General features: G+C 41.1%; 1 protein-coding gene across 1 annotated transcript in view; it reads right to left on the bottom strand.

The window, feature by feature from the left end:
- Positions 1 to 596: 596 nt before the first annotated feature.
- The window catches only part of EIF4EBP2 (eukaryotic translation initiation factor 4E binding protein 2), a 29716-nt gene continuing 18482 nt past the window's right edge, over positions 597 to 11830 (bottom strand). Inside the window, exon 3 of the mRNA XM_081955848.1 lies at positions 597 to 8184. Coding sequence (XP_081811974.1) covers positions 8153 to 8184 — 32 coding nt within the window. The 3' untranslated portion in view covers positions 597 to 8152. The remainder of the gene's footprint in view (positions 8185 to 11830) is intronic.

The raw sequence follows: 11830 nt of genomic DNA, 5'->3' as shown, positions 1-11830 counted from the left end.
ACATCCCCCCCCCCCCATAAATAAATATCCAGGCAAAACCGGGTTATCGGCTACTTGTTAATACATTCTTATGGATGGACTCATCTACCCATCCTTCTAATGGAGAGGTTTTTTATTCCTCCCCACTCCTTCCAGAATCTGCATTAGAAAAAAATAATACAGGTCAGCCTTGATTTACCACCATTTGTTTAGTGACTGTTACAACAGCACGGAAAAAAGTGACTTATGACCATTTCACACTTATGACCAATGCAGCATACCCAAGGCCATGCGATCAAAATTCAGATGCTTGGCAACTGGCATTTATTGATGATGTTTGCAGTGACCAGGGCTCATGTGACCTCCTTTTTATGAAGTCAACGGGGAAGCCAGATTCACTGCATTGTAGTGATTTCCTTAACAACTGTGGAAAGGTAGCAAAATGGGGGCCCAACTCACCGAACAACTGTCTCACTTAGCAACAGATTTTTTGGAGGACTCCTTGTATCGCATGAAAGGAAAGGCCATCCTGGGATCTCAAGAAAGAAGAAACAAAGAAAATTTCCCTCAGGTCCCACATTTCCACGATAATGGGAAAGCACACACACACACAGGCATTTTGGTTTGATATAATCAAGGTCTTTATTGATCTCACTGTAACAGCAACCATTGGCGAGAGTGTTTTCCCAAACACCTGTTTCAGTAAAAATCAGATACTTTACAGAAGTACCCAAGGATTTTTCAGACAACCTTTGATGGGTTAAAACAAGAATCCTGGGGTTTAGTTAAACATGGATGATGCGCCAAAAAAAAAAAAAAAGGAACATGGGAAGATACAACTAGTTTTTAAATGTATTAAGAACATTCAGTAATCTTTTTTTTTTGGCAGCAGCCTCTACTCCCAACGCCGACAAATAAAGAGAAAAAAAGCTGCCACATGTAATGTCTGAAGGAGACCTTTGCCCACCTTAAGGCAAAGAAAGGCACACCGGTTTGCCATCCTCATGCAATGAAATAGGCAATAGAGGGAAGATGGGAGGAGGAGGAGGAGGAGCAAGAGTTTTCTGTTCCTCAGATAAATGGGGACGAAGGTGCTGATTATTTTCCCACATCTTGTTTGATTTACAGCCATTTTATAAATAACTGGTCTTTCTAACACGGATTTCTATGTTAGATGAATTATTGTCGATGCTTGGAAAGCCAGGTGTATGAAATGTCATCAGCTAAACCAGATACACCTCATAATCAATCCAAAGCATTTTCCCTGATGTTATTTCTTCTAAAAGTAATTTACATATATATTTATATATTTATATATATTGGGATGTATATATTCACCCATACACATATATAATTCTTGCATTCACCCTCTCTCCACAGTAGAATTCTCTTTAATGTTCAAGAGTTATCCAGTTTTGCATATGATCGGAAACCACACATCTCTTCCAACCTGCCACATCCCTGTGAAATTGCAGGATGCAAGAGTCAAAATGTCCAAGCAATCTATCGCCATGCAACATCTGCATTAGAATTTATTCTTTTACCTGTTCTTTGAACTTCCAATTCCTTAGCCTCAAGTGGAAACAATAGCCTTCAGAGAGACATGCCTATCAAAAGGTCCTTCATGGACTCCTCACCACTGTGAAAATTAACTGAAAGATCATCTCACTTTTACATCCATCAGCAAAATCTAATCAGCAAGATAAATAGAGAAATGGGATGGGGGAGGAGGGGGACTGACATTGTGTTTGGTACCAAATTCCTAACTGCAGAACTAATCCAGAAAGTTTTAACACAGTCCTGAGGTTCACTGTGAACTCAATGCAACAAACCTTAATTGTCCAACTATCAGTTGGGTATCAAGGAGCAATCCATGAATGATGATGAAGAGCAGAAACCTGAGGGGGACATAGTATTAGAAACTACAGGTCTAGGACAAAAGACGTTTGATATGGAAATCGGCACTCTGGATGCTACTTCCTGGATGAAGATAGCTGCAAGCTGGCCAGGAACTTGCAGAATATCTATCTATCCAGCCTTTCAGCCACAACTATCAAGGTCCATCCAGTCCTAGAGCCAGGCCAAAACTAATCACTCAGGCAGACAAGCACAGAGAAAGAATTAAGGAATGTATTTTTTCCCTCCCCAAACAAGTAGTCTCACACAAATATCTATTCAGGGCATGTTTTTTTCTTAAGAGCTGAAAGGTTTGTCATCATTCAACACTGGTCAAAAAGCCTTGCCCATCTATCTAGTAGATCCCGATTCAAATATAGCCTCCTGGCTAAAAGACTGGAATACTAGCCAATTTACAATGGAAAGCTCATTGTTAATCCAATCCTATCTATGTAGACAAATGCCAGAAACAGTGGCAGAATTGTGAGCTCTCAAGTTAGGCCCTGGAAATCCTCATTGATGCATTGAGCTATCTTTGGTGAGAGCAAAGGGCAACTTACCATGGATCTGTTCAAGTGTCATCTTGGAGTCAAAACAGATTTTAGCCATAACACTGGAGATTTTCCAAGGCCACTATAAACACCCTTTATTAGTTCTCTGTACAAAAGCTCTTATTACACTATAACAGAAATCCTTCACAGTGGTGAGCCATAGCAAGTATTTAAAATATTTTAATTCTACTGTTCCTACTACACCTAAAATATTTCAGTCCTTCCCATTATAGAAACAAGTGGCTCACTTTCCACAGTTGATGCAAATAATTACCTATCCTCCATTTTTTTGGGGGGGGGTTGAAAATCAGCAAATAACCCAGGATTACAAAAGCGGTCTAGACCAATATTTTGACAGCCGCAGCAACTTTTAGACAGATGGATCTCAATTTTCTAATCAATATCAAACACCTAGACAATTGAACTGGAAGAGGTTTTTTTTTTTTAACCAACATACCAAGTCGGAATGCTGTTAGCTAACGGGATGGAAGACTAGAATTTTTATTTTTTTGCCACAAAGAACAGTGTGTGTGGTAATTGCATTGTTAAGCACAACAGTAAAGAAATAAACACCAATCAAATATTCAATGGTTTCACATAACCGGAGGGGATGGAAAGCAGTACTCAACCCCTTGCTTGATTTTCTTGTCAAACAAGCCTAAACTGAATTGGCAAAGAACTGCAAACAACCTATGACAATTAAGTCTTGTGTTAATTTTCTATCGTAGGCATTTTCTGCATTTGCTCATTCTTAGGCATGTGAATTACTACATTTTTATACAAGCGTTCAACCCAATGCAGGGAATCCAGGTACTTTCAGTGAAATGTTTTCAAATATGTATTATTGGTGTGAGGGTGACTTCTAGTTCAGCGTGTCTTCCACCATTACTACACTTTATCTAGATGGATTTTGCTATTCTTTAAAAAAAATCATGATGTAAATAGCTTCTGGTCATTCAGGCTCAGATTACTATCTGGAAAGTTGAGAGGTTTCAGAATAGCCAAGCTGGTCCAATTTATCATTAGTTTTTCATAAAGAAAATATGACATCTCCTAAGTACAAAATGTCTGCCATTGATTGCCGAAATCTTTTTTTGTGCAAATGTCACATAAAATGTCCTTCCACCTGCAAAAGCTATTTGCAAAGGACAACTTCCTTAAGACTAGGCATCCTTATTTGATCTTTCCACTAGCATTTGCATAATTACTGGTAGAATGGCAAAAGATCAAGATCAATGTTTCTCAACATTGACAATCTGAAGATGTGTGGACTTCAACTCCCAGAATTTTCCAACCAGCCAACACTGATCAAGAGACAACTGAAGTCTCATCCCTTTTTTTCATGTGCTGCATGCACAAGACCTTAAAAAGGAGCTTCAATCACAATCACCTTCACTTTCTCTACTCCCCCACTAGATATCCCTCGATGTGTTTGTCTGCCCGCCTAATCCTAGATAAATCCAAAGACAGACTCAATAAATGAATTTTAATTAATAATTTTCAGTCAGTCGATTACATCTATACAGTATTTCAACATGAAGTTTTAAGAAAAAGGGCAGAAAATAAAGGAAAGCATGTTCTACATCAGAAAGCATGTTCCTTTTCGTTAGCAAAAAAAAAAAAAAAGGAATTGACTAAAGATTACTTATCTCAAATGTTTGGCATGGGTTCACTTAACTCACAATAGAGCTTAAAATTTATCAACTATTCCAAAGTTTCTTTACTAAAAAAAAAAAAAGCAGGGGAAATGATCATATATAGCACTGGAGGCCTCTGCTTAGAAGAGAGACTCAACACTAATTTACTGATAAGAGAGATTGTGGTTCTGAATTTGAAGGACTGCAAAACAGGTTAGCCATTATTTCTACACTTTCAGCTACTGGATGGAATTTTTTTCAAGTAATAAAAATCAGCTGCAAATTTTTTTTAGTGCCTGGTATTGTTATGTCTTAAGTCTTCTCTGCACGTTCCCAAAAGACTGATAACTATACTGTGCTGGGGGGGGAATAGATTCTGCAGAAGAAAGCAATAAAGGAATCTTTTTTCCACCCTCTATAGCTTTCTCTTCTTCTATTATAAAATGCAGCTTTATTTGTAGACAAGGAGAGGAGGTCCAATCCAAAAGGCATGGGAAAGAAAATAGCTATGACTGAACCAAGTTTTAGGGAAATGGAACATAACTTGTTTCTTAATGACACTCATTATTTTCTCAGAACCATCGGTAAGGTTATGAGTATGCTAACTCAATTTTATAAATTGGGGAAAACTGTAGCAGAGACAGACCAGGAGAGTTTTATCCAAAAACATGAGGAATCCTGTAGTACAAGAAAAATCTGTTCACTCAGACTACGGATCAATCCTTCCCTCTGGAACACGCCTTCCTTCAGCTACATTTATAAGGAACAGACTTCAGAAGAATCTGTTGTATTTAGAAGCAGCAACCGATTTGTGAAATCTCACGGAATTCTCTGATAAAGGAGTATTTTTTTACTTATGAAAAATGTGTCCCATTAACGGTATTTTACTAGCTAAATCATTACAAGGGAAAAAGTTAACATGCCAAAGTTAGTTCCCAAGTTCCAAATATCTTTAAAAAAAATACAATGAGAACAAGGTCTGTTAGCAGTCCCTCAAACTCTATTCTTAACCCTCTCCTTCCCTCGCTGGACTTAGCTGAACTGGGACTGTGATTAAAACTTCAGTTTTGCCCAAATCTGCCAAGCAAAGCTGTATCTCTCCTCTCCCACCAACTGAACGGCCAATGAAGGGAGTTTCCAGACAGAAACACTGGAACCCTCTGTCTGTGTTCTGATTTATGACAGAACATGCAGGGCATTTTAGAAGTCTCCTGGCCCAAATCCAGACGCTTGCGCTGCACTTCAAGGGATTCCTTCTTTAACCAGTTGCAGCTTAGTCACAGCATTGTCGCCCACTTTAGAAAGCAGCAATCTTTCCCCAGAGACATTGCAAATAGGAGATTATTCCTGAGACATCAACAGTTACAAAGCAATTTTGCTTCTGTATTATTCACATTTTACAGTAGGCGAAACAAAATAAAATCCCGTCTTTCTTACATGCCTCCAAAGCTACCACAAAGGCAGAGGGGAAGCAAAAACCCCGTACTCTACATTTTAGATCACAATCCCTCCCCCCCCTTTCTAAATCTAGTCAATTATGATAAGTCGCAAATTTATAAAGAGAATTAAGAGCCAAAGTCGCTTCCCAGATTTGAAAATACAGGTGAGTCCAATAACTGAACCAAATTATTAAGTCATTTTATAGGCCAAAATCCAGTAGGACGAACATATTCTCAGATATTCTTCTAGAAGTCAAGCCTACATTAAAAACAAGTCTAGTTGCCACATTCCCTGAGGCTGTATCACTTCCCACTCCCAATTATGCCTGAACAATAAAATCCATGTGCAAAATTGCCACATCGGTGTGACCTCCCCTCTAGGGAAGCTAGCACAATTCAGTCATTCTGTTTTTGAGGTAGCACATGAATCACTCTTGGAAGACTTCCTAAAAGAATCAGAGGCAAATATTTTAGAGAAGCAAGAATCTTAGAACAGCAGAATCTTCAACCCTCCCCTCCTCCCGTCACCGTCAGATAGCAAGACCAAGAGCCAGAGATAGTGAGAGTTGCAGTCTAATGACATCTAGGTGGGTCATGGTAGCTTATCCTTGCCTTAGAGGCTTTGTTTTCAAAATAGTTATAAAGAAGCATCACTGAAGACAGGGACTGTGAGTCTGCTATCTTAAAAAAAAAACCTAGCTCATGTATGCGAGGTCACAGCAAGCATTGTCTTAAGCAGTATTCCCTCTTCTGAGAGAAGGAAACTGTCATCACTGTAGTTTTTGTTAAGTCTGGGTCCTAAAACAATTAACTTTTGAAAAAAAAATCTGCTTTCCATCTATTGGTGACATACTTTTAAATGAAGCAAAGAGGTTTTATTATTTCATCAGCCTAGGCCAGGGGTCTCCCAACTTGGCAACTTTTAAGATTTATGGACTTCTACTCTCAGAATTCCATTTTGGCTGAGGCATCCTGGGAGATGAAGTTTAAAAGTTACCAAGTTTGGAGATCCCTGGCCTATAAACAATCTAATATTGCACATTCTCATGGTGCAAAGTATCAAGGGACCATAAAGTCATTGCATGAATTCAGCCATTGGCTGTATTAAACTGATCCACCAATTTTCTTTGTTATGATAACTGGTTTTTTTTTATTAACAAGGAGACCTCAATTGCCTAAGAATTCCTACAAAGAGAGATCCCACTTGCTCTCTGCAACAATTCCAGGCAAACAACACAAGTTCACTCATGCCAGAACTAATCAACTTGGGAGTTGGGTCACCAGTAGGTGGGAAATGGCCAATATTTCCAAATAAACAGAATAAAGTGAGATCATCAGCAACTCTTCCTCCAGTGACCCTGGATCTGCAATAGGTCCAATGTGACTGATTTAATAATGTATGAATTTGAGAAAGAGAAGATAATAACTGATAAACAAGCGGGTGTTGTTCGAAAAATGCAGTGAAATCTTTCTGATTAGTCACCCTTTCAAATTCAATTGAGGTCACACATCATGAAATCAGCACGAAATCTTAATAATTAATTGATTCTTAAGGTTCCCTGGTCCACCAAGACTGTTTTACAAATTTCATTTTTTTAAAATTGATCCTAGTTATGCTTTATTTTATTCTTTTGGCACAAAGATGCCCTTGCCAAGAACCCACCAGATGTGATTGAGCAGCAAAAATTAAAGACTGAAGACGAATAGTAGAGAACAGCGTCTCTCAACCTTCGCAAATTTAAGCTGTGTAGACCAACTCTCGGAATTCTGGAAGCAGATGTCCATGCAGCTTCAAATAGCTATGTTTGAGAAACACTGGTAGAGAAGCCCATCAAGTGTGATACTCCCCAATTATATTAGGAAAAGATGTGGTTCATTTTTAATACTGGGGGGGGGGGTTTAATTGAGGAAACTGGAGAGAAACCTTTTGGGGGAGGAATGATACTGGGACGAAATGTGAAGTGAAATGAATGCATGATGAAGTGATGATTCTAAATTATTTATCTTTTTTTTAAAAAAGAAATTTCGAGGGAAGCAGAAAAGAACTCCAATAATACTCTTTTAGGAAAATCTCACAGCAGCGCCCACATGAAAGGGTATACTAACTAAAAAAGACAAGTTGAGCAACAGGATTTGGAAATATCAAAGGAGATATAACATAGGAACCAGTTAATAAATTGACATCAATTTAACAGCAGTTAAGGAAAAGGAGAACAATGGCAGTGTCATGTCACTTCAAACATATATCCACCCTTTCCATGCCCCTTGTGTGTTTTGCAATAAATATCCAATTGTTGATAGAAGTTAAATTCTCGCATGTGCATGTTTTGAACAGTTGTCTCTAAAGTGCGAGAAGCCAAGGGACACTCCTTAGCTGTATAAATTTATCATGGGCTCCAAGTCAGTCATAGGGAGTGAGTAAGGCAAGCAGAGGAGGGGGGGATGGGTAGGAAGCATGGTATGGTTAATGGAAATCAAGGAGAGTCCTCTTATCCTTTGGCACTTCAAAAGCTGAAGTGAAAATTCTGTGGAAACAGCAGCTTCTTCTTTTTCTTCTTTCATCCTTCGAGTTATTGAACCTGATGATCAAAATCAGATGTGCACAGGTGATCAGGAATTGCTGTCTCTTCATGGTTACCCTCAGGAAAAATCAGATGTCCATCTCAAACTGAGCATCATCACCTGGTTGAAAGACAAGAACACAAATTAACAGAAAATTTTTAGGGGGAGAAACTTTACAGACATGTTTTTTTAAATCTCCTAGGAGGACATTTGAGCCAGACCTCACTGACACATGTAGGTGGCCAAAGTAACAGAACAGGTAAAACCACTAGAAAATGCAGATGGAATATGCCATTTTAACGTAGCTAGGTGGTGATCACAGTCATTGGCTTAAAAATAGTACCCTACAAAGAATCTACCTGGCAGGTTTGGGGAGATATATCTATGCTTAAGTACTCAAGTATGCATTTTGCTTATTCTTGATCTATTTAATTTAAAGGCTTCTTTATCAGAGGAGAGTCGACTCTTGCAACCAATACCTTTGCTACCTTCTGCTGCATGAGGATGTAACCAAAATAGAAAATGTGTTTTGAACTAAACCAAAACAAAAAGAAAAAAAAAACACCCAGGATATTTGAGAAGTTCTGCTGAAATGCTTCCAATCCACCATGGTTAAGGAGAAACAAAACTCAGAACTTTTTGGTTGTTCCGGATTGTGCCCCCCCCCTTCCCCCCCAAATAGCATCGGTGAGTGATTTCATGAGAGTTAGGTATCCTGGTGCATAACTTTCCCTCTCTCCATTCCTTCTCCACGTGATCTGTATGCCTGTTTTTTTGCTGCAATAGTTTCATGCTTCACCAGCTCTCCTATCCACTGTTTCAAATTCCTTCGCTTCAGCTGATGATGCTGAAGTGGTATCTCTTCATAGAATACATTTATCAGGTAGCAAGATAGACTGCCAATAAACTTAATTGATAAAAATACCGCATTTTCTGGAGTATAAGACACACTCCCCTCCCAAAAGAGGCTGAAAATTTGGGTGCATCTTATATTCCAAATGTAGCTTTTTCAAAGCTTTTTTTCAGCCCTAATGAGGCGCTAATGAGTGAAGGGATCTTCAGTGCTTTGCCTGCTTTTCTCATTGCTTTTCTCGCCAACGATCAGCTGTGCTTTAGAAGCTGTTTTCTAAACAGGGAATATAAAGCATATACACGCTGAAAACCAGCAAACCTATGTGCTGAAGCTGACCAGACAAACACGCTAGCCAGATGAATATCTGGTAGGCAGAATTTTGTTTTTCTATTTTCCTCCCTAAAAACTAAGGTGTATCTTATACTCAGTACAATGACGTGATATCTGTGCAAAGAGCTACCATTTCCTTCCTAGCTTTCCTTACTCCATTAGCTTTGTAGACACACTATATTGCCAAGAAAAACCACCAGTCTTGACTTTTATTGAGATCATCTGCTGCTGCATTATGGAATCACTATGTTTCGTGCATATCCAAAATAAAACTGCCTCATTTCACTCTGTATATGGGCCAATAGAATAGAATACCAGAGTTGGAAGGGACCTTGGAGGTCTTCTAGTCCAACCCCCTGCCTAGACAGGAAACCCTATACCATTTCAGACAAATGGTTATCCAACATCTTCTTTAAAACTTTCAGTATTGGAGCATTCACACCTTCTGGAGGCAAGTCATTCCCCTGATTAATTGTTCAAACTGTCAGGAAATTTCTCCTCAGTTCTAAGTTGCTTCTCTCCTTGATTAGTTTCCACCCATTGCTTCTTGTCCTGCCCACAGGTGCTTTGGAGAATAGACTGACCCTCTCTTCAAGAATAGTTTGACTCCCTCTTCTTTGTGACAGCCCCTGAGATATTGGAACACTGCTATCATGTCACCCCATGTCCTTCTTTTCATTAAACTAGACAGGGCATTGGTACTTACCTGATACTCCTTTTCTCATAGTGGGGGAGGAGTATCCAGGATGGGTTGACCTGGTCCTCTCATTGATTGGGCTGAGTCAGATAAGCTCTTTGGGCCATTCCCTCGTCACCAGGTACCACCCAGTTATCAGCGAAGAACCTTACCCGACTCGCTGTCATCCACTCCAGACTTTATCTTAGATTCAACCTTTATTTATTTCTTCAAAGAACAGCTCAACCATCAAACATAACGTTCGTGTTACATAACCCTATCAGGGAGGGGCTGGATACTCCTCCCCTACTATGAGAAGAAGTGTATCAGGTAAGTACCAACGCCCTTTCTCCATACTGAGGGGAGGAGTATCCAGGATGGGACGTACCAAAGCTTACACGTCCCTAGGGAGGGTTACTCATGTTAAGAGCTCGCACAAACCTTATGCCTGGTGAGGCGTCACCTCCGCCCTGTGCACAGCCTGCAACACACTATGCCCGAATGAAGTCTATGCAGAGGCAAAGGAGTCCAGTTTGTAGCTCCTCACGAATGGTGAGGGGGAAAACCATGTAGCTGCCCTACAGATCTCTGTCAATGAGGCCTGGGTGGCCAAGGCCGTTGAGGCGGCTGCACTTCGTGTGGAATGCGCTGTAATAGAGCTTGGTGTTTGCAGACCCCGTGCTTGGTAGGCGGTAACAATACAGGTTCGTAACCACCTGCCTATGGTGGTGGATGTCACCTTGTTCCCCAGGGATCCTGGCTGGAAAGAGACAAACAGGGCTTCAGACTTCCTGTTCGGCCGGGTTCTTCTAAGGTACATCCTCAGAGCCCTCTAGGGTGTGTCACTTCCTCTCTAACGGGTGAGAGGGGTCCTGGCAGAAATTGGGCAATATCAATTCCTGCGAGCGATGGAAGCAGGAGTACACCTTAGGGATGAAGGAGTGGTCCAACCTTAGTACCACCCTGTCCTGGGGGAATACGCAGAGATCCTCCCTGGCTGACAGAGCCTGAAGTTCGGACATCTGCCTGGCTGAGGTGATGGCCACCAGAAAGACCACTTTAAGAGTCAAAAACTTAAGAGACACAGTTCGTAAGGGTTCGAAAGGAGGGCCTGTCATCTAAATAACATTGAATTCAAACAGGAACCTGCCTCAGGTGAGCTGCCAATGCTGCCATTACCTTCGTGAAAACTCGAGGGGCCGACGGCAACCTGAAAGGCAGGGCTTGATACTGGAAGTGGTGCCCTAGGTAGCAGAACCTGAGATGTTTACGGTGTTCCGGGACTATGGGTATATGCAGGTAGGCCTCTGTGAGGTCTATGGAGGTGAGAAAATCTCCCTGCCTAATCCCTTCCAGGATGGAATGCAGTGAATGCATCTTAAACCTCCGATAGCGGATGAAACGGTTCAGGCGTTTCAAGTCAAGAATCGCTCTCCAGCCGCCCAAGGCCTTAGGAATTACAAAGATAATAGAGTAATACCCCTGGCCTTGCTGCTCTAGAGGCACTGGCTGGATGGCCCTGATGTCCAACAGGTGTTGGATGGCCTCTTGCATCAGCAACCTCTGGGTCAGGTTGCTTGAGACAGGGCAGCTCTGAAAGGAACTCGAGTGAGAGACCATACCGAACGGTGTTCTGGACTCACTTGACAGAGGAGGTTAAGTCCCAGCAGTCAGAGAAGTACACCAAGCGCCCCTCAATGGGAGGTGAGCTAGGTCTAGGTCTAGTTCTTGCGGAAGGAGCACCCACCACCGCTGCCTCGAAAGGGCCTCTTCTGCTGCCTGCCCCTCTGCTGTCTATCTGGGTATCTCTGCCTGGATGAAAAACCTCCCTGGTACTGCCTGGGCCCCGAGTACCCAAACTCCAACCCCCTGAAGGAATCCTGACCTCAGAAGGAGGACCCGAAATC

This window comes from Natrix helvetica (genome assembly GCF_964273705.1).
Source record: "Natrix helvetica genome assembly, chromosome: 5".
Lineage (NCBI taxonomy): Eukaryota > Metazoa > Chordata > Lepidosauria > Squamata > Natricidae > Natrix > Natrix helvetica.
Note: the sequence above shows the minus strand (reverse complement) of the source record. Positions and strands in the feature narration are given on the sequence as shown.